Here is a 24,977-nt window from a genome sequence, read left to right as displayed (position 1 = left end):
TCATATAAATATTTCTAAAAGATGCCAAATTTCGAATTAATAATAGAAAACAGTAGTTTTAAAATATCCAGAAATACGATAAAATCAATGATGAATTTGATCGACCCGACACGCCTTAATCATAAATCATAATACATTTTGTCATAGAATTGTATGGTTTTGAAAAAAATTAGTCGTAAAATGTATGGGTTCATATAGTCATCTGGTACGTCGTACGTGCGTGTTATAATAATATATAAGGAATTATAAATATAAAAAATAGTATCGTGTCGTTCGAAATACAGTTTCATACTACTGCTACAGTGCTAGTACAATATTAGTATAATACGTTTTATGTTTAATGACGTAATACGCATATTATTATTACAATATTATATGCATATAAAATATAAAATTTCAAATAGGAATTGCAAACGGTGCATTATAACATATTAATATAGTACAATATATACGACGGCGGCGACGACGAAGTTCCATTTTGGTTCCGGTAAGACAAATATTATAGCAAACGCAATATGCATTATACCTATACGTCCCCACGGCTTACGATATTTAATAATATAATCACCGTCCATCTCGTGCTGTCGTGCACCTATACATAATGTGTACTTATAATGCCTATAAACGCTCGCAAAAAACGCTGCACGAACCGAGGACACGCGCAATTACGTTTGAATTGAACGTTTTAAGATGGATTTCCACGAATATCCAATTTTCTGCTTCTTCCGCTATCGTCAATAAAATATTCAATATTGTTATTATTTTTAGTTATTATAGCGTCGCCGTCGTCGTCATTGCCTTCGTGTTTATGTATGGGCATGCAGCGATGTGATATGCAACAACAATAATTATAAACAACACATGTGATGTCGAGAGTTTAAGGACCTCGGTTTTTCTCGAATCATTAAAAGTAGAAAAAATAATAATAATAAATGGACGCTGTACTACGTTACTCTCATAATATTATAATGAATAATATGCGAATGGGTACGTTATTTTTCTCTATTAAAAAAAATATATAACGATATAAATAATATTATGATCGTGTATGAGCGAAAGCGGTACCAATATTATATATTAGTTTTTTTTTTATGTTTTGCCTCCGGACGTCGATGTATTTACGGTTCACTACCGCGGTTTACGCTTACCTACCATGTTATAACGAGAATAATATCGTACCTATCGCATAATATTAATATTACTATATTGTAACAGACCGTTACCGATTGAATCATCATCGTTATATTATTATACTGTCGTGTCTAACAGCGGCCGACCGAGGGTCTAGACAGCCCTAGCGGGTCTTTTCGCGAATTCAAAATATTATTTATTACATCCGCCGACTATAATATTATTACCTACCTATGTGTGCTGCGACCGTCAGTCAAAATATAACGTACCAATTAACCTACATTATAATTTCGCTTAACATACTCTATAATAATAATTTTAGCCTTAAAGAACCAATTTTAAAAAAAAAATTTCAAGACAAAACTGATACGTGGAAGATAGCCATTTTCAACAGTACCGGGGTCCGGTATACAGTCTCGCATAGCACGTGATTACAATAATCACGTATGTAACCGCTTACATTTAGGCACTCGTAATTCGTATTATATACATTTGCAGTTTTTTTAACTTCTAGGCTATTTAAACATTCCGGTTGAAATTAATTAAAATAACACAGAAGTAGGATATTAAAATTTCGTAAATACTCAGTACTGTACTATATACGGTACATTCTTTCCTCATTCAAAAAAAATGTATAATAATTATATTATAATATTTTCCGTTTAGTACGATTATACTCCATAGATATGGTTGAATCGTAATTTTATTTTGTAATATTAAATTGTACACGAAAACTATATACTACGTATATCCTAATTTATTTTCAAAAACAAAAAAAGAGGGATGAAAAGTGTTAACTAATAAAGTAGTGCAATATAATATGATAGTGTATCTTGACTAATATGTAGATAAGCAGCAGTAGTGTCGAAATCGTAAGCCGGGTACGCAATATAGGTACAATATTATTTTATGTCAACCGTATTATTCAACCGCAGTTTGAATCACATTTTTAGCAATATTTTTTTCTACCTTGTACCTACCTGTCCGAGTCAACAAATATGTGTCTTTACTGGCAGACTTATCAATAATCAAACTAAACACTCTTCATACATTAATTTAATTATTTATGAAACTAACTATATGGGAATAATAATATACTGAAAATTATGGATTAGACGAGGAAATCGGTCGGTATTTAACAGTGGATCGACTTTTTAGTTTTTATTTTCGTTTCGCTCCGATCAAACGAATCATATTCACTTACCTAATAGTTAATGTAGCATAAATATATTATTATAAATAATAATAATACCAATGAGACGCGAGTCCCAATAATAATCACTATAAGTCACTATAATTATTTTCGTGCATACATCGTCATCGTCGCAGCCGCTGTATACTATGTCCAATACATAAGTGATATATTGAACTAATAATATATAATATAAAAATAGATATAAACGGCCGTTAAACCCGTGGTAACTGGTTACTGGTTAGTCCGGTGTGTCCACGAGATGTAGTACACATAATTTAATACCTATATATAGATGTAGGTATGTATACTTACCCCTGCTTACCTGCCTGCCATACTTGCGACCAGGCTTATAGTTTCACACACACACACACACACACACACACACACACACACACACACACACCTGCTGCAGAGAGCAGAGTCTCATACGGTCATGGCAATCTGATGCTGTAGCAGTCTGAGCAACCTATAATGATAATAATAATAATAATGTAACGGTATAGCCGGTAACCCACACCGATATAAAAGCACACCGCGTGTATAGGTAACTAGGTAAGAGGTATATCATTAATCATTATTTATAAATCACGACCGCGAAAATCGTTGTACAATCTACATAATATTATACGATAAAATATATAACAAAACCTCGAGAAATGTCTACGCGCGTGCGCATTCCGCGGTCCACCCCGAGGGGACGTGCACAACGTTATTATCATCGTCGTCGTCGTCATCATCGCGAGCTCGCATGCATAATTTAATATATTATTATAACGCAAATGCGATCGAAAATAGCACACATTAATACCGTATTGTCGATCATAATATCGCCCTGTAACCGGTTTCGACCTCGGCGTCGATACTGCACTGCAGTTGTACATGATGCCATTTTTTATTTTAAATTTTACCGTTTTTTTTCCAGGCCGATGCAACTAGACATGGCTCTGGGGAGTGCTGCTCCCACGAGCTTCCAACACCGCTGCGGTGTGACCGCGGCTCTCATATTGGTCGTCTGCGTAGCACTAACAAAGTCTGGTGAGTACCCGCATTTAGTGTGGTTTAAATATTATATATTATACATATATTTATTACGGCTCCTGTATTGCGTGTCTAAAAAATGTGTTATGTACAGATTTAAAATTGTTTTCCCATCACTATAACAAATAATACATAATATATTGTTATACCTATACGATACAGCTGGTAACGAACCATGCGATTTCTTGGTTTTTTTTTTACATTTCAAGACACACAGTCGCATTTGAGGTATTAGTCTTTGTGTGCTTTTCTTCGAACACGACATTTTTCTGGCTGAAACTACAAAGGATAGTAAACCATTGAAAGCTTTTTTTCTTCACGATATACATAGTATAATGTAGGAAATAGTGTTTGTCTGCACAAATCTGTTCAAAAACCCACCCGCACACAAATATTACGGAAACCCCATTTAAACATGTATTTTTTTTTTATCTTTGCAGCATACGTGTTATAAAAAAATAAACAATAAAATACCAGCTGTTTCTCTAAAGTTTGGTTAAATCATGATTTATATCATGATATTTATATTAATAATTATTGCATAATACACAAAAACTTTTTTTCATATTTGAATTTTTTATAACATCATATGACTCCTTCTCTTCAAGTCTTACAAGTTACAAGTATATAATACACATATTTTCATATTTTAATACTTTATTGTTTTGGTTTTTAGAAGTCAGGCATTTAATGCTATTAGCCACATCTTTTTGTTTTTGAATGACTTATTAAAATAATAATATGATTATATAGTATATACATATATATGCGGATTGAATAGCGCACTAAAACCTGTTCATCCCGATATTATTATGATTATTATTATTATTATTATTGTTGTTGTTCTAAACTATCTGATAAAAATTAAATCCCTTTCAGTATTATGTAAATATTAAAATATAACATGACGTACTTACTTCGTCGACCGTTCGCACCCATCGCAAGCACAACGATTGGTCGAAATTACTCGACGCGTGTAACCCATAATATTGTTGTGCACGTATAGTATTAAGTATTAAGTACCAGAAGTACCTATATTATATTATAGGTACATAATATGCTAAAATATACGAATTGTTTATTCTCGTACCCATACGGTATAATAATAATATACGCACTGCAGAGGTCTAGGCAACCAGGCGGCTCGCTCTTACCTACTTTGTTGTCAGCCCGCGACGGACATAAATTATATTATTTACGACTCGTTTATCGACGAGTGCGCGTCCGTCGCGGCCAAAGGCATTGTCGTCCGTTCGCACGGTAGTTTCGAAAAACAAATTCATCGGACGTCACGTCAAATCAAAATCTCTCTGCTGTCGGTCCCTCGACCGCGTTCTGCGATGAATTACTCAGCGCGCCGACGACTTCGCCATTTATAAAATATAATGTAATATAATATATTATATTATAATATCGACGGCGGCGGTGAATACCTGCAGCAGCAGCTGTGGCTGTGGCGAATGAGATTTAGCATTCAATCGCTTTGGCGGCGAAATGTGCGCTACAAGTTCGCCGCAAAGACGGACGCATAACATTAAAAACGACCGTCGTCGTGCGACGCAGACCGGAGGGAAGTAAAGGTCACGCGAGTTTTGCATTTTACACGGTCGTCGCATTGTGCAGCGAATAAACCGTCGCCCCGTTACGGTGATGCGATTAAGGGGTTGCGCGGGGGTGTTAGGGCGGGGCGGTGGCTCAAAGTGTCCACATCTCTCGTATACCTAGGTATTATTTTACTTTTATGGTCCGGCTTGGCTGCCGCCGACGCCCGCCACCCATTGTTTCGCTCGCGGTTGTCGTTGGATAATATAAGTACTACATAATATATTATATTATTGTATTATTATATAAACCCTTTTCGTATAAAAGGATAAAATAAGTGTATAATATAGTATGAAAATAAATTTTTCGCTTTCGTCGCCGTTCTGGGAGATGAGTGCAGCCTATTCGCTGAGCGAGTCCTAAAGGACAATAGCACTCGGCCGGGAGTGAGTAAAGTAGTGGACTAAAAGGACAGTCGGATTATGTGGTACCCACTTTATATTTATATACATATTATATATTATATTATGTTATAGTATATAATATAATCACATATTATTATATAATTGTGCAGCAGCAGCGCAGATCCACTGCAAAAATATTTACCGGTATACCAATGATTACCAGCTCTACAAGCAGCTATATACCACTTTGTGTTCTTGTTATTACTCTGCCGTGCTCCAGCTATTTATTTCTAATAAGTCTGAGCCCATTTCAACTGGTTATATAATAAATACGTAGCTTCTGAATAATTCAATCTCTACGGTAATCACTATATTATACAGGTATTGAGTATTTGATCGACCGAGTTGAAACATCATTACATTCATTCACCGGCTTAAATATTATTATATCCACGTTATGTCGTGATGATGTCGCGTATACGACGATAGAATAATTGTGGACGAAAATACTGCAGTGGCGGCACGACGCATAAAACACTTTCGTCTTTATTATACACGATAATAATAATAATAATGATGATAATAACATATTTTACGAGACATCGGTCGGTGTGAAGGACAGGCGATTACGTTGCCGCTGCAACTGCACACAATGCGGTCGACCATTAGTTGCACCGAAGACCCGCGGGGCACAATAATCGGACATCCATGAACTTGGCCGTAAAACGACGTTTCACGCAGAGTTCACGATTCTCGCGTAATCGGTGCGCTCTGTCGACCCTCGATCATCACCACACCGGTGCAGCAGGGCACACCGCGTTCGTGCACGTTTCACATCACGCGTAGGCACATTATAAAAATATAATCTACGACGCAGCACAATAATGGCTACGCATTCAAAAAATATCAAATCTTCCGTTTTCGTGCGATCCCGTTTGAGACCAAAACAGACAAAAATATACGAATATCCGCATATTATTTGGATACATCGTCCGATGGCAGCTCAGATTATTATGATATTGTACAATGGACGGGCGACCGGAAAAACTGACCACTTACAGTCCTATATATAGCTGTAGGTTTCTATACGAATACAATAAATCACACACAGCCATAATTATTATTAATATTAATATAACTGTTGTGAGAGCGGCCGAATATAATGTCGAATGCAACAATAACACCCAAAAACGGCAACCGATCGGGACAGCCGAATGAAAATGTTTCGTAAACACCATGGTATATGCACGCGCATATTATGACCTGATGACTTATAGAGGTACCCATAATACACAACGTATAATATAACATATTTTACCAAACTGCTGTATCATAATACGATGATTTAGAATCTGTGGCGTTGCGCAGAGTATTCGGCGTATTATTATTATTTTAATATTCACGTGTTACGAAATGATCACACCGGTCGTCTCGTTTCCGCGGGGCGTTTCGCGTGTCTATATAATATAATATTATAATATTATAACTGTTCAGACGTCCGCAAACGATTACACTAATATAGAGGTAATAATAACGAGTGAGTGCTACGGAGTTAAAATAATAATATATGACCCGAATTGTTATTATAACATTTCGGAGGGAAAAATGGGTGGACGATAATGCCGAAAAGCACATTATATATTATAGCTTGTGCGTATATTATAATGCCGTGAGAAAATCCGCTGCGGACGGAAGTGTGGCCTGTGGTGAACCGTTATCATCGCACACATTATTATACTATTACACAAACGCGTTTCCAGAATAATTTTGCTAATGTAAACGCGCCGGTGGACAGCGACTACGGTGTCGGGGTGACGATGGGCGTCGAAAAGGATGTTGATCATATCGTCATCTCGGGATAACGGGTCGCCGTGTGAGTTGTCCACAGATATAACTATGTAAGTACCTACCTGTTGAGCGATGTCGGCGGCGATATTATAATATAATTTTGATGATGCGCTGTTGACCGACCAGAGTTGTTGTGGACACAACTTACTGCAGTTACATAAAACGCGACAAACCACGTCCTGATGAAGACGCAAAAAACAATACAAATAATGTTATTGTCAAAACGGGATATTGACGCACACGGCTCAGTATATTGTTGTAATAATATTGTATACCTTCTCAGTAAATAATAACCACGAAGGCTGTGAGTTTGATGCACTAAACTGTCTAAAATGTGCGCACATAACTGTTAAATATCCATGCACTTAGACATATACGTTAACAGTTATAGAAAAGTATAAAGCAACTTTAAGGTTCTAACTTATTCCGATTTCCTAGGAATTTACGACTTATGTATTGTGTTATTCAGTGTGGACGGGACGTTATAATGTTTTATAAATATCACATTATTTTACAAAATTATGTGTTCCTAATATAGCTATAATAGCAGTAGTCTATTGAAAAAGATTAAATATATTTTTTAGAGTTTAAAAATGAATGACATATTAATATATATAAACGAGCTTAGGGGCTCAATAAGGGGCAATAAAATATATTTTGTAGTGCCTATAGCCGAAAAAATGATAAATCCGTCATGTGCAATTCCTATTGGTAATGATATACCGCGAATCTAATAATATATATGTATTCTCCATGTATAGTGTATACCTATATCAGTATATTATACTATAATATTATGATCCGTTCGTTTCGGTCGAGTCTTGTGTATAATAAATTACGTATACACCAAGTTCATTAACGCTTATAATTAAAGCTTAAACGTCTCGGTCGGGACGAAAAAAAAAAACTCACGCCTCATTCGTGTGCGTCAACGTCTCGAGGAATTTGTGCGTTCTCTCCGCCATAGTATCGTGTCTCGGAACCGTCAATTACCGCGGTCGTCGTATCCCATCTGCACCACTACCTCTATGATTAGGTATAGGTGGTATAGCGGCAGTTATTGCGTGTGCCTTAGCGCGTATCGGGAAATGCAAAATTCCGCCGCAGCTGCAACACGACGCGCCGCGAGTCCATAACATTGTAATAGACACTGCAGCGATTTTCTCTCTCCGATTTTTTTGTTTCTATCGTTATTAAAATCATATTATTATTATTATTATTATTATTAAGTATTCGTATCTATTTCGAGATAACCGGTTCCGCGCCATTACGGTGCGTACATTAATAGATAATAATATACGTGGTATTTTGAAGAAAAAAAAAAGTTTATCGCCGGTAAACTTCCGATATAGTATATAGCTGCTGATGACCGTATGTTTTATATCACGGGACAACCCCGACCACGGTGACGCAAGTGGTGCCGTTAAACCTTGTTCGACCAGTGTCGTACAGGTATAATTTATACCTGTACGTGTAAGTACGTGGAAACTCCACGCGATTGTCCCACATCTGGTCGCGTGATCGATCGATCGATCGCCTCGAAAAATAAACACGGTGGAGGTATACAGTTAGAAATTCTATTAAACGCGCATGTAAATCGTCTGAAGATCATATTATGCTCGGCGACGGATCTCCCGATCATAGGAGGAATCCGTGTGAGATTAAACCTGCTACGAACCTATCGTCGGTATGTACTATTGTACTATATACCATCCGTGCTTGCAAAATCAGTTAGTTCGATCGAATTCCATTTCCCATAAATTATAATATATTATATATATATATACCTATATGTAGTTGCAGCGATCATTGTCGCAACTCGAACTCGTCGTATACAATATATAATATAGAAAACCCTAATGGTATATAAAGGGTATGTATACCTACAGTATACATAGTACATACGTTGTAATTTGATTTGGAATATGATATAGCGGTACCTATACAATTTTATTATATACTGCAGTGTATGATATTATGTTCTACTTGTAAGATGGGGGGGGGGGTGTTGACAAGAAATAACAATTTTTTCGTTTTAATTTTTCCAAGTTTTGTTAATTTTTAAATTTAATTTTAGAAATATACACTTGTACTTACATTTTTACCTATTGCCAATATTATATTAAAAGTGGTACAAAAATGGTGGTACGGTACCTAATGTTTAAAAAAAATATTATGTTTTTATGAAATTCTGATACAATATTTTAAAAAAATTATAATTTATAATCTTTACTCTATATGACGTATATTTAACTAATTTAAATAACTAAACAAATATGTTAATTAATAATTAAGCTTATTGGTTAGTTATATTAATAATTATAAAATATCGATTAACCATAATAAATTTAAGTAGTATTTAATAACTATCAATTATAACATGGTGTTCAATTAAAAAAAGGTTAAATTTGAGACCTGCCTTCAGAAACTTCAAAGTTAAGTTCACTAAATAACGTGGTGTTTTGCAACCAGTTATTAATTTCCGACAATTTTTGGTATTATTATACAAACAAACAATTAAATATTGTATAAAATAGGGTGTTCTGTAACTAACATAATTTATAGGGAATTGGCAATTTAAAAAAAAATTCAAACGAGCAACTACAGCTTCTGTCAAATCCTCCAATTAGATATTCCTGCGAGGTACCAGATACCCGATATAGTCTATACCTATATATATTATAATATCTTTCATCACGTTTACGCGATTTACTGCCATGACATATTATACGACCTGCGTCTTCGCTAACACATACGCTCGTTAATTCTATATCACACAACTCAAAAAAAGAGAAATAAAAATATCGTCCGCACAGATAGGTAGGATTATTATTATAAACGCCGTGTCTTGGGAACCATTATTGTTATGTGCGGGGCGTGCGAAAACGAGATCGCATTTAACGGTATATAAACGATTATTATTATTATTATTATTATTATTATTATTATTATTATTATTATTATTATTATTATTATTATTATTATTATTATTGTTGTTGTTTTTGTTGTCTATTGTTGAATTATTGTATCGCTGACCATCATCGTTTTTCAATACAGGTATACGCACTATTGCAGCGTTGTAGTTATATTATGATTGCATACTCGCATATCGTCGACAAATGTATTTATTTTTTTTTTCCTATACGGGTACATACTTTATTACTACAACATTATTAGGCATGACCCTGGTTTAATTGTATTTTTTTCCACACATCATAAGACGAACACCACATGATCTAAACCTCGATCCAAACCGATATAATAAAGAAAACGATTTTCTTGTGTTTCAGCTCCGACGACTTACGATGAAATTGAAGCAAAACGGACAGACTTGGCGGACTATTTTAATGGTAAGAACCTTATTTTTATCGAATATCATTCTGTTACAAGCGAACGGATTAATTTTTTTTCATGGCCGAAACGAATCGCCAACAAGCAAGTAGCAACAACAAGAGTTTAGAAAAAAAAACTCAAATAATATGTGTAAACAATATTAGACATGTTTCTTCAATGACGGTTTAATATTTAAAATCACTTCAAAATTTTTTTTTATTTTATTACTGTGTTACATTATAGTTTTTTTTTTTAAATTTTTCGAAGTTCTATTACGTGTGATACGCACAATAAAGACAATTCATTATTGTACATCAAAGTTTGTAGACATTAAGTCACAATTTATAGCACAAAATGATATATTTAAAATATATTAAAATAAGAAAGTATAATATTTTCATAAGAAGGCTGATTGGTTATGCAAAACACCTACACCGGTGTCAACGATAATACGTTGCTGCGTTTTTTCAAACATTTGTTCAAAATAAAAATCTATAGACAGATTCTTTTATTTTATAAAAGTATAGCATTAGTATACTCAAAATTCAAGTGCAATTCTATCAATACATTAACCACCTACAAATAATTTTTTTAATAAAAGTAATTGTCAATGGTTTTACGTTTATTTGGATACATGCAGAATAATGAGATACAATTTTAATAGTTAATATTTTATAGTTATTACTTATTATACGAGTACCTACTTACAAAGTATAAATAGTAATAATTCATATATAACTGTATCTCATATTGGACAACGTTTTGTCGATATCCATATAATTTTAATTATAGATCTTGAATAAGCTTTTACTATATTTTACTATAGGTAATACAACACGCTATGTGCACAATTTTATCGATTACAACATGTTCTTTTCTGTCTAGACCCAAATGGCTGTTACTATAATTATCAACACTACGAAGAAGGTGACCGCATAGTAACCAACGAACCGTGTTTAAACTGTACTTGCCACAATCGAATGCTGATGTGCTACCTGAGAGTATGTCCGTTTTCAAAAGCAATTGGACAAGACTGCACGGTACAGAAATCGCCAGATCAATGTTGTCCTACCATATCTTGCCCGGAAGGTATGTTATTAAATATAAAAATAAAACTCAGTAAATTCGTACATCAATAAGCCACCCAGTTGGTTCGGATGTTACAGTGCCAGTACACCTGTTGACCAGTTCAACCACGCCGACACCAACTACAACAACTGAAATTGGATGGCACGACAATTACGGGTGCATGATGGATGAAAACGAATTCTTTCCTGATGGGGCACAGGTAAGTCTGGAAACGATCATCGTTTCGTTGTCATGTCCTATCAAAAAAATCTGATTATAATATATTTGTCTTTATCCACGTTTGTATATAGGTTCCTCCCAATCCGAAAAAACCTTGTGAACTCTGTTACTGTATCAGAAACCGAACAGCTTGCATCATGCAAGAGTGTACGTTGCATGTGGAAGGCTGTCGACCGGTATACCATGAAGGCGTTTGCTGTCCTGTTCGATACGATTGTGGTGAGTTAGTAGTAGTACTTTAGAAACCCACTTTAAAGTAAACTTTATACATCTCACAGTGTGAGTGTATGTATGTTGCCTTAACAGTAATATTAATCTATCTCAAACGTTTCTGTAGATTATGAAAGTGAAAAATCTACTACGTCGGCACCACAAATCACTGGTGGACTAGTCTTCTCCACTACTTCTGCGCCATTCGATTGCCGAGTTAACGAGGAAACTTACCGAGATGGAGAGTCTATTGCTATGGTCTCAGAAAAACCTTGCGAACATTGCTATTGTATGAGAGGTGATATTGTGTGTGCAGTTCAAGACTGCGGTGAACCACTCAGAGGAAAAGACTGCACACCGGAAACACCACCAGCTGGCCAATGTTGCCCAACTTCGTATCAATGTGGTATGTGAATCATATATATTTATTTACAATAGCTGCACTTTTAAAAAACATTTTCAGAAAAATCTCAGTGTATTAACATGAGCGGCTTTTATTATTATTTTACAGCAAATGAAACGAACAGTTCGTATGACACATCGACGCTACAACCAATGTCACTAAGTGATTCAGACGAAAACGAAGCAGAAAAATTCCCATTGAATGAAGATGTATACAATAAACTGGGAGAGAGCCAACCATCAAGCGAACAAGACGACGGGAATGATGTAGAGTCTGATGATACTACAGCAGCTTCTCCAGACAATCATAATGCATCAGGAGAAACAAATATATTACCAAATAGTGATAATGCAAATAAATTAAACGAAGGAAACAAGCAGGAAACTGCGAGTGCTGCACCAAATTTAATAAATCAGGAAAACTCTGTTGGTACAGAATCTGGACAAGCTAATTTTGATAGTACCGAGAAACCCGATGAGCCAACATCAACTAACGAAGCACAACCGACTAAGTTACCATCATCTGATCCTTCATCAAATGAAAACGATATTCTTTCTACTACTCAATCGGTTTCCAATAAAAACGATGACGTTAAGGTTGACCTAGAAAATAATAGTAATGAAATTCCAGATAACAACTCAATTCAAGACGGTATTGCGTCCAATTTACCAGTTGCATCGACAGAAAATTCTGTAGAAAGTGGAACACAGAGTTATAATGTACAAGATAAGCCTCAAGAAGATATTACTACAGAAAATATCGCTGTCTTTGAAAAGGGGCCAATTGAATCAAATGATAATGACCAAACACCAGAAAAACACTCGGACACTAAACCACAAACTGAAACGGCATCCAATGGAAATGAAAATCCTACTAAAATAGAAAACCAAGACAGTGCTCATTCAGACATTTTATCCCCAACTGAAATCCCTAAAGTAGTAAACGAACCAACTGAACAAAATAAACCAATGGTGGAGAGTACTTCAGGAGCTGAAAAACAACTAGAAACTGATAAAATAGCGGCAGAACAAATAAACCAAGACAGTCCTCAGTCAGAAAATGTATCTCCAACTGATGTCCCCAAAGTAGAAAACGAATCAACTGAACAAAATAAACCAGTTGTGCCCGGTTCTTCAGGAGCTTCAAACCAACCAGAATCTGATAACACAGCTGTAGAACAGAATAACCCGGATAGCCCTCAGTCAGAAAATTCATATACAACTGAAATTCCAAAACTAGAAAACGAACCCATTGATCAAAATAAACCAGTGGTGGACAGTACATTGGGAGCTGAAAATCAACCAGGATCAGATAAGACACCTGTCGACGAAAATAAACAGGATAGTTCTCAGTCAGAAAATGTATCGCCAACAGAATTTCCCAACGTAGTAAACAACCCCACTGAACAAAATAAACCAGTAGTGGACAGTACTTCGGGAGCTGAAAACCAATCAGAAACTGATAGAATACCGGTAGAACAAATAAATCAAGACAGTGCTCAGTCAGTGAACGTGTCTCCAACTGATGTCCCCAAAGTAGAAAATGAACCGACTGAACAAAATAATCTAGTAGTGGACAATGCTTCAGGAGGTGAACACCAACCAGAATCAGATAAAACACCTGTAGACCAAAATAAACAGGATAGTCCTCAGTCAGAGAATGTATCTCCAACTGAAATTCCAAAGGTAGTAAACGAACCTACTGAACAAAATAAACCAGTAGTGGGCAGTACTTCAGGAGTTGAAAACCAATCAGAATCTGATAAGACACCATCAGAACAAATAAATCAAGACAGTCCTCAATCAGAAAATGTATCTCCAACTGATGTCCCTAAAGTATCAGACGAACCTACTGAACAAAATAAACCAGAAGTGGGCAGTACTTCAGGAGCTGAAAACCAATCAGAATCTGATAAGACACCATCAGAACAAATAAATCAAGACAGTCCTCAATCAGAAAATGTATCTCCAACTGATGTTCCTAAAGTAGCGGACGAACCTACTGAACAAAATAAACCAGAAGTGGGCAGTATTTCGGGAGCTGAAAACCAATCAGAATCTGATAAGACACCGGTAGAACAAATAAACCAAGATACTCCTCAGTCAGAGAATGTATCTCCAACTGAAATTCCCAAGGTAGTTAATGAACCCACTGATCAAAATAAACCAGTAGTGGGCAGTACTTCGGGAGCTGAAAATCAATCAGAATCTGATAAGACACCAGCAGAACAAATAAATCAAGACAGTCCTCAATCAGAAAATGTATCTCCAACTGATGTCCCTAAAGTAGCGGACGAAACTAATGAACAAAATAAACCAGTAGTGGACAGTACTTCTGGAGCTGAAAACCAATCAGAATCTGATAAGACACCAGCAGAACAAATAAATCAAGACATTCCTCAATCAGAAAATGTATCTCCAACTGAAGTCCCTAAAGTAGCGGACGAAACTAATGATCAAAATAAACCAGTAGTGGACAGTACTTCGGGAGCTGAAAACCAATCAGAATCTGATAAGACACCAGCAGAGCAAATAAATCAAGACAGTCCTCAGTCAGAGAATGTATCTCCAACTGATGTCCCTAAAGTAGCGGACGAACCTACTGAACAAAATAAACCAGTAGTGGGCAGTACTTCAGGAGCTGAAAACCAATCAGAATCTGATAAGACACCAGCAGAACAAATAAATCAAGACAGTCCTCAATCAGAAAATGTATCTCCAACTGATGTCCCTAAAGTAGCGGACGAATCTACTGAACAAAATAAACCAGTAGTGGGCAGTACTTCGGGAGTTGAAAACCAATCAGAATCTGATAAGACACCAGTAGAACAAATAAACCAAGATACTCCTCAGTCAGAGAATGTATCTTCAACTGAAATTCCCAAGGTAGTTAATGAACCCACTGAACAAAATAAACCAGTAGTGGACGGTACTTCAGAAGCTGAAAAACAACCAGAAACTGATAGAATACCGGTAGAACAAATAAACCAAGACAATCTTCAGGCAGAAAATGTACCTACAACTGATGTCCCTAAAGTAGAAAACGAACCAACTGAACAAAATAAACCAGTTGTAGATATAACTTCGGGTGCTGAAAACCAACCAGAATCTAATAAGACACCAATAGATCAAAATAACCAGGATAGTTCTCAGGCAGAAAATGTATCGCCAACAGAATTTCCCAACGTAGTAAACGATCCCACTGAACAAAATAAACCGGTGGTGGACAGTACATTGGAAGCTGAAAATCAACCAGAATTTGATAACACAGCTGTAGACCAAAATAACCCGGTTAGCTCTCAGGCAGGGAATTTATCTCCAACTGAAATTCCAAAGGTAGTAAACGATCCTACTGAACAAAATAAACCAGCCGTGGACAGTAGTACTGGTGCTGAAAACCAACAAGAATCTGATAAGACACCAGCAGAACAAATAAATCAAGACAGTCCTCAGTCAGAGAACGTATCTCCTACTGGTGTCCCGAACATTGAAAACGAATCTACTGGACAAAACAAACCAGCAGTGGACAGTACTTTGGGAGCTGAAGATCAATCAGAATCTGATAAGACGCCTGTAGGCCAAAATAACCAGGATAGCCTTCAAACAGATTATATATCTCCAACTGATGTCCCTAAAGTAGAAAACGAACCAACTGAACAAAATAAACCAACCGTGGACAGTAGTATGGGTGCTGAAAACCACCAAGAATCTGATAAAACATCAGCAGAACAAATAAATCAAGACAGTGCTCAGTCAGTGAACGTGTCTCCAACTGATGTCCCCAAAGTAGAAAATGAACCAACTGAACAAAATAATCTAGTAGTGGACAATGCTTCAGGAGCTGAACACCAACCAGAATCTGATAAAACACCTGTAGATCAAAATAAACAGGAAAGTCCTCAGTCAGAGAATTTTATTCCAACTGATATCCCTAAAATAGAAAATGAACCAACTGAACAAAATAAACCATTAGTGGACAGTACTTTAGGAGCTGCAAATCAACCAAACTCTGATGAGACACCTGTAGACAAAAACAACCAGGATAGTTCTCAGTCCGAGAATGTATCTCCAACTGAAATTACAATGGTTGCAAACGATCCTACTGAACAAATCAGACCAGCAGTAGACAGTAGTTCGGATACACAAAATCTACCAGAATCTGATAAGACACCAGTAGAACAAATAAATCAAGATAGTCCTGAGACAGAGAATTTATCTTCAACTGAAATTCCCAAGGTAGTAAACGAACCTACTGAACAAAACAAACCATTAGTGGACAGTACTTCAGGAGAACAAAATCAACCGGAATCTGATAAGACAACGGTAGAACAAATAAATCTGGATAGTCCTCAGACAGAGAACGTATCCTCAACGGATGTCCCTAAAGTAGAAAATGAACCCATTGAGCAAAATAAACCAGTAGTGGACAGTACATTGGGAGGACAAAATCAACCAGAATCAGATAAAACACCTGTAGAACAAAATAATCAAGGTAGTCCACAATCCGAAAATACATATTCAACTGAAATTCCATCCAAACCTTATGATATTCAATCCGAAAATATAGTACCTGAAAATAGTCCTATACAACCAGTTTCACCAGTGGCTTCAGAAAATAATGCTGCAACAGAACAACCAAACGAAGATAATAATATATTTATTATGTCACCGACATCACCACCATTGTTCTCAGATAATCAAATTAAAGGTGAAGAGTCTACTTCAATATCCAATATAAACAATACCAGTGATAAATATTCTTCGACAGAAAAGGATGAAGACAAGACTGTTGAAGTCCTAAAACCATCAGCTGATGACAAACCATCGTTTTCTGATACCACCGACAAAGTCAACATATTACCAACAAGTCACACTGAAACTGTAACAGAAGGCCAAAACGTGGTACCACAAGCAAATGATGAATATAATGAAAATTCAATAAACATTAAGCCTGTGGATAACAAAGTTAACAGTGATGTAGTAACAGAAAGTCCGGTTAATTCTAATGAAAATGTACCCGTCATTGCTGAACATAACGATAATAAATTCGGATCGAACAACCCAGTGAATTTGGAACCAGCCGTTACGCCAATGACTGGAATAAACTATGATGTAAACACGGAAGTAATAAATCACGGTGTATCGGTAGATGATCCTTCGTCCCATGAAAATCAACCAGTTGACGAACATTCAGGAGAAGAGGACGAAAGCCCTCCTAATGCTGATTCGGTAGACCACCAAATCACACTTCTTCAAACTGAAACTCCAACTGAATCGGAAGCGTCGACAAATAAATATCCATCGTCATCTGATGAACACGCAAATGATGTTACCACATATTCACCACAACTGCAAATAGCTGATAATAATATTCCTGTGCAGCCTCAAGTTATTAATCCTAGTGATCCAATAACGACACAAGACGAAACAAAAACACCAAACGACTTGCCGTCAAATGGTTCACCCAATCAATCTGCCGATAGTTATGTACCAACTGAAATAAATGGAGTACAAAATTCTGAAGCACCAACTGAATTTCCTGTATTGTTTGATAGTAATGATGAACAATCTATTTCCACGCAAGCCCCAGCACAAAATAATGAATATGAAAATGCCACTCCTCACGAACAATCACAAGACGAGAATGTTAATGAGATTGTAGATCAAACAGCAGTGTACCCAGATGCTCCCTCAGATGATACAAATAATTTGGTTACGAGCACTGCACCAAATCTTAATAATGTTGACAATGTTACACCTTCCTCGGATAAAATAGAAACTGGTTTAAATTCACAAATATCCGATGAAAAACCAATTAAAGATACAAATGGAGACGTTTTAGTCGAAAGCGCAACTATTCAAGCGATATCAGGAAGTGTAGATAATGCAGACAATTTAATGACGACAAATAGCTATGCCGATGTAGTGCCATCTACAGATATACCTACAAGTCAAATGGTTGAAAACGGCTCACCAGTAAATCCATCGATTGCTGTTGAAACGAATGTAAACAATGATCGACCTGAAAATGTTGTACCTCAACTAAGCTCTAATGAAGAATCAACTCAGTATAACGCGGGTGATGAGTCAACGAATAGCCCTATTCAAGAATCTCCGAATATGAATATTATCAATAATGTGGAGGTGAGTACCAATGTACCATACAAGCTAGAAGGTCCTAATGAAATAAATCAAGATTCAAATACTGAATCTGAATTATACGCAACTCAGTCACCTACAGAAAATAATATATTAAATGCCAATCCGATTGTTGATGAAAAACCGTCCGAAAGTCCACAGAATGCTGATAAGCCATTTGTATCAAAAACGCCCGATTACGTTATAGATATAACAACAACAGGTTATAGTGAATCATCGAATACTCCGGAATCCATCATAACAAACGAACCAGTTGATTCTGTAAATGAAGTAACCACATCTAATGTTGACAAAAATAGTGATGTAGTAACAGAACAATACGAAAACGTACAACCAGGAGTACCAGGAGAGGGGAGCTGTTTGATAGATTTCGTGACTTATGCACACAAAGCTGAAGTTCCGAAATCTAACCCGTGTCATGAAAAATGCGAGTGCTTAAATAGTATAGTCACGTGCACTTCTGTAAACTGCCCACCTGCACCACCTCAACATAGAAATTGTATACCTTTACACCCAGGAAACGAATCGTGGTGTTGCCCAACATATATGTGTGGTAAGTAATTATATGAAAATTAATGGCATTTAAATAGATAACTTTTTTTTACTTGTTTTGAGTACTAATCTGAATGATACGATGTTAGTCATAAATAAAATATATCTTATCATTTTTATTTTACAGAAGGAGGCATAGAAGGAATGTTGTTTGACAGTCATAATCAACTTGGCTCTCCTCAATTAATATCCACTGTGGTATTAGAAGATAAGCCTGGTGAAGTAAATGATGAAAAAACGCATACTGACGAGGATATTTCAAGCACGTCTAATCCTCAAACTTCACAAGAATACAACACTTTAGCACCATCACAATTGGATTCAAACTCTAATATAAATTCTGAAGATAGTGTTGGTGTGACCGATGTTCCAGCACATACTGAAATCCCATATAAACCTATTGAAGATGTTGTATCTACAGATGGTGAAAGTGATGCAGCAGTAACTGCTGTCAACCTTGGGACAATAGACAACACAAAACCTGTAAGTAGTGATCCATCATTGGAAAACGAAAAACCAGCCTATAGTGATAAGACGGAAGAATATGAAAAACCGGAAGAAAACAATAAGCCAACTGAAAGTGATCAACTAACAGAAAATAATAAACCAACTGAAATTAATCAGGCAATTGAAAACCAAAAACCAATTGAAAATTCTGAAGCTGATTCTACAACGACTTCTTACGTAACCGATGACCAATCAATAACGAACAAACCAGAAACAATAAATAATATCGAAGAACAGAATTTATTAGTCAACACGGTCAACGAATCTCAAGACCAAGTACCATCAACCCAAGTGCCAGAAAACTATGAGCCTGCAGTAACAAATGTAATTCCTGCTAGCGATCAAAATCAACCAGAACAAAACTCCGAATCCGATGTATCGATTGCTGCCACTACATACAAGCCTAGCGGTTCTGTTTTAGATCAGCAACAAGTAGATACTGATAACAAAGCAAGCGAAGGGTTCAATAATCCATCCATCAATGACGATTCCAACCAGAAACCCGCCAATGAAGTAATGGATTTGCCCGTGAATGAAGTTGATCCCTTAGAAGTAGGAACTCAAATGCCCACGGTTGTAGCAGACGAAAAACCTATGGTTTCCGATAATAACGTCGGTGGTTTGAGACCAACAAGTATCGACGACATCATTTCGTCGGTTTACTTGGTCAAAGACGCGGTTAAAAACTCTTTAGAAACTTCATCAAAACCTACTGAAACCTTGGAACAACAGCCTGGACTCTTCGAAGAAGACAATCAACCAACAATCGTGCCGGAAAATTCTCCACAGTATGAATACACAAACGAACCCCCGACCACTGTGAGCAGTGTAAATGGTGCGCCAGAATCACAACAAACAGATACAATAAACGAAATTTCACCAGAAATTCCAACAGCTACGATGGACTCAAACATTTCGCCATCGACCGAAAACGTCGCAGACGCAGTGGTGGGAGCAACCCAAATTCCAAACATTTTGCCACAGTCTGAAGTAAATTCCGCCGACCAAGGAGTATCGACTGATTTACCATCTAACCATCCTGGAGTTGAAACGGCAGTCGACGATAATAAAACTCCGTTAGAATCTCCGACAACGCAACGATTGCCGAGTTCTGGTGAGCAGGACTTGACGAACAATAACGGACTGGAAACTCCTAGCGATCAAATTCTGCCACATGGTCAAAACGCCGTCGAACCAAATACCAATTCATCACTACCGGAATTAGCTGTGGTAGTCGACGACAACAAGACGCCCGAGGTCAGTTCACCGTCATCCGAACAACATGGGGTGCATGTGGAAGATACAGCTGTAGTAGACAAGCCAGTTGCGGAAGAGAAACCAGATGACGTGAATAGTCAGATTACGCCAGACTCGGATGTGCCAGCGGGAGTCCCGTCACAAGTAGCGGTGACCGGTCGGCCAGAAGCCAGTACTCCAGACAACAATGATAATAGGTTCAGCGATCCGAGTAGCTCATCGTTCCGTCCTCCTGTCCAAGGAGGAAATGTCAACAACCACTACAATGGACATCCTCGACCGGAAACCGGTGGTGCTGTGCACATACCTCTTGATACGGAGACACCTACGTTCAACCCTTCCACAAACGCTCCTCTCGCGAATTACCCCAAGAAGCCTTCATACACGCCAATCCCGCAATCGACATGGACTCAAAAACCATTCCATCAAGAGTCTACATCCGAAGCGACTTTGCAACCAGATCAAGGTTTCCCGGACGAGTATGAAGATGAAAACGAAGCATCTTACGGGTCGGGAACATGCAGGTGAGTGATAAATTTTGATTTTCTTGTTCTTGGAATTGGGATAGGGGGATATTTGAGAATCGCCATTTCATGACGTATCATACGACATGAATGGTTTTACTGTGCTCACAATACATCATTGCATAGTGTAGGGTTTAAAAGGAGCATTTATAATAATAATAATTTTTATTATAATCATTATTTAAAGCTCACTTTTTATTATCGTAACTTAAATTTTCAAACCATTAGAAATTTATTTTTCTAGCTTATATAGATACCATTAATTTTTTTGTATTTAATTATTTCTACATTCTGAGACAGTTCCGTATTAATTTTTGTTGTTGTTCGTTGACATTTTGATATTTAATAAGTCCTATAAAATCAATTCTTGGTATAAACATTTGACGTTTATAAGATAGAGGATATAGTAAAAAGAAATAAGCATTAGGGTGTGGAAATTATGCTGAATGCGTTTTCAAGTTATGCACACTGATTGGTGTTGACTTTTAAACGAGCTACAATTTATTTATAATATATACTAATGGCATTTAAAAAAATTATTGTAACAGATACGGTGGCAAGATATACGTGTCTGCCCAGCAAGTGCCCAGAGACGATCCATGCGATTTCTGTTTCTGTTTCCGGGGCGATATAATTTGCCTGCAACAGAGCTGCCCGCCACCCATATTCGGGTGTTACCAGGAGAACATACAAGGTTTCTGTTGTCCACGTTACGAGTGTCCGGTGGCCCAAACCACGTCCGTCAACGTGACTACGTCTACCACTTCAACCACGACCGTAGTACCACCACATTTCTTTGCCAACGCCTACCGAGGGGCGGCCAGGCGTACCGGATGTCTTATCCACGGACACGCTTACCGAGTGGGCGAAGACGTGGGAATCGCTTCTGGTCCTTGTCTCGAGTGCATGTGAGTACCTAGATCTAAATACAAACAGGTCGACCTTTTCCGTTTTCATCGTCTCGGCGTGTGCTAAAGTTTATTGAAGTTTTTTTCTAAACAATATAATAATACCTATGTTACTGTTGGCAGACTGGTCTAAATAAATGTTCAAAAAAATAAAATACTATTTCTTATTTTCTTCTCATTCTAAAAAAATGATTATTAACTACCAATCTCTCTTTGCCTTAGCAAGTTTCTAAAACTATGCTATTGGTTTTAAAAATATTTTTTAAAAAAAGTATTTAGGTACTAGGTACCTTTATGTATTATTAAGTTATGAAATAAATATCAATGGCCATTATGCATAATACTATAAATTGTAGTTAATATCTATGTAATTATTGTCGAGAAAACTTAAAATCAAAATAATATTAGACTACCTATTCTTTGGTGTGAATGTACTATAACTATGGTTTTCGGTATTGCAGATGCGGTGCCGATGGCAAGATGAAATGCGATCCTAAGCCTTGCAGTCCAGAGCCTTTGCTCAGAAAAATGATGGCCGAAGCGATCGACCAAAAGAGGAGGTGAATAATAAGGAAATAAACGTTCAACGACATAGTGCCAAATACCACAGTTAACGAGCAACGAGAACCAAAAGTAGACGACCGTCAATTTTTTTTATTTTACCTTTTTTACTTTTTTTTCTCATTATTAACCACATCGAGCGAAATGTCCACTTTCGCGGCATTACGTTGCTCAATATATAAATACCATCATTATTACGACGAAAAAAAACAAAAGACAAACATGGTATGCCATCGTGAAAACATTGGAGACTGGTTCTAATGAGTATTTTATATTTATTACATTTAGTTAATTTAAAAAAAAATAGGTTAGTTATTTATTGTAGTAAGACACTTTTAGAAACAACGTTAATTGTTTACATCAATTTTTTTTCCAAGCGATTTTATACAACTAAATTAAATTAAATTTAACGATACGATTAGAAATTTAGAAAACATAACTACGTATATATATATATATAGGTAATATAAATAATAATATAATTGTATGCGTAACGGTAAGCGATACACGCCACATTGCTACAAAAAATTACATTTTTATATAACTTTTATATTCTTTTTGTGTATTGAAAAATCTAACCGTCCAGACACAATGAATACCGAATTTTTTTCTAAAATCTATTTTATATCGTATATAATACGCATCACATCGCTGCCATTCACTCGTAATTTTTTAAGAACTATGTACGAAATTATCCACCCAATGATATTATATTTCGTTTTAACCAAGCCCGATCCAGCGCTCATGATTTCCAAGATGAAATGCAACGAAATTTTTTATTATTATTACTATTATTATTGTTATTGTAACGTCTGATTTTTATCTGAGTAGTTTAACAGGCAGAAGTCAATATATCTACTCAACTGTATTGTGTGCATGCATCACAAAAATATTTTGAAAACTATAAATAATTTTGAAAAACTTGAAGTTTAAGAATGCTTTGCACAAACACGAAGCAATTTTGTTTTCGAAATGATTTCTGCCTCTCGAACACACAGATAAACATGCTGCACGGATAACATGTAAATATTATAAATTGTTCATAAGCTTAGATATACATTAATATACTTATAAGATAAGTATATGATTAACAATTAATATTATAACTAGGCCAAAAAAATTGTCTACTTAATATAATTAATGAATGTATTTCAAATAATGTTTTGCCAATAAACTAGGTACCTACCTATATAATATTATGTGAGCAAATATATTGTCATGTTTAGATGATATTATTACATACATTTTTTTAAAAATTATTATTTACTACTGTTTAAATTTAATAATGTACTTTTATACATAGCATATTGTGTGTTTTATTGTGAATAATTTTTTTTACTGACATTTTTGTGATACGAGATTATAATATTAATATTACCTACAAAATGTATTATTTTCTTTAAAAAAAAAAATATATTTCTAACGCCTTATTTTGTTTAAATAATAATGTACCTACTGCTGCAGCAAGTCGCAACTGATATATTAGTGAAAATCTTGTTATAATTTTAACTAACAAACGTCATTCTACATTATTTTGTCTCGTTTGTGATTAGCCGAATTTGTGTATATATAAGGGCTTAAGGCATTCATTTAGACATACCTAAATGTGGTCTCAAATTAAAATTTTTAAGTTTATGGACTTAGGGGTAGGTATGTCAGTGTCATTCGATTAGACGCTTTTCACATTCACCCGCCAGCCGGTCTTGCAAACGGTCAGGCAAGAATTATTATTGTAAAGATCAGGCGATACGTGGTTTGCTCCCACAACGACGACCACCACGGAAATACGGAATCAATAGCCAATCTGATATAATATGATATAATATTACTGATAATTGGTAGCGATCAGTTATTTTAGCTAAAACATACCAATATTTTATCCATTTATACTGATCGACTTCATAATACGATAATACATTTGAAAACTGATTTGAATTCGTTATTATGTCAACTTGAGATCGATCTGACAACTTTTCCCAATTTCATCCCCCCAATTCTTATAAATTTGGTTTGAATATTTTACAATTTAGGATATTTCAAATGTCGATTATTCGGCATTAAAATCAGAATTTTCAAATGTGGACTGATCAATCTCGAG

General features: G+C 36.0%; 1 protein-coding gene across 2 annotated transcripts in view; it reads left to right on the top strand.

The window, feature by feature from the left end:
- Positions 1-24,261, top strand: part of LOC100162489 (mucin-17) — a 70,662-nt gene extending 46,401 nt beyond the window's left edge. Inside the window, exons 3-12 of one of the 2 annotated variants that reach the window (XM_001952387.5) lie at positions 3,249-3,361; positions 10,449-10,508; positions 11,377-11,580; positions 11,658-11,779; positions 11,871-12,018; positions 12,137-12,415; positions 12,521-19,123; positions 19,250-21,410; positions 21,959-22,318; positions 22,780-24,261. In XM_001952387.5, the coding sequence (XP_001952422.2) occupies positions 3,253-3,361; positions 10,449-10,508; positions 11,377-11,580; positions 11,658-11,779; positions 11,871-12,018; positions 12,137-12,415; positions 12,521-19,123; positions 19,250-21,410; positions 21,959-22,318; positions 22,780-22,882 (10,149 nt within the window). In that variant the 5' untranslated portion in view covers positions 3,249-3,252 and the 3' untranslated portion in view covers positions 22,883-24,261. Of the gene's footprint in view, positions 1-3,248; positions 3,362-10,448; positions 10,509-11,376; positions 11,581-11,639; positions 11,780-11,870; positions 12,019-12,136; positions 12,416-12,520; positions 19,124-19,249; positions 21,411-21,958; positions 22,319-22,779 lie in introns of both variants that reach the window. The other variant, XM_008191792.3, reaches the window with a different exon arrangement.
- Positions 24,262-24,977: the final 716 nt, after the last annotated feature.

Source organism: Acyrthosiphon pisum, chromosome A1 (genome assembly GCF_005508785.2).
Source record: "Acyrthosiphon pisum isolate AL4f chromosome A1, pea_aphid_22Mar2018_4r6ur, whole genome shotgun sequence".
In the NCBI taxonomy this organism is placed as follows: Eukaryota; Metazoa; Arthropoda; class Insecta; order Hemiptera; family Aphididae; genus Acyrthosiphon; species Acyrthosiphon pisum.
Note: the sequence above shows the minus strand (reverse complement) of the source record. Positions and strands in the feature narration are given on the sequence as shown.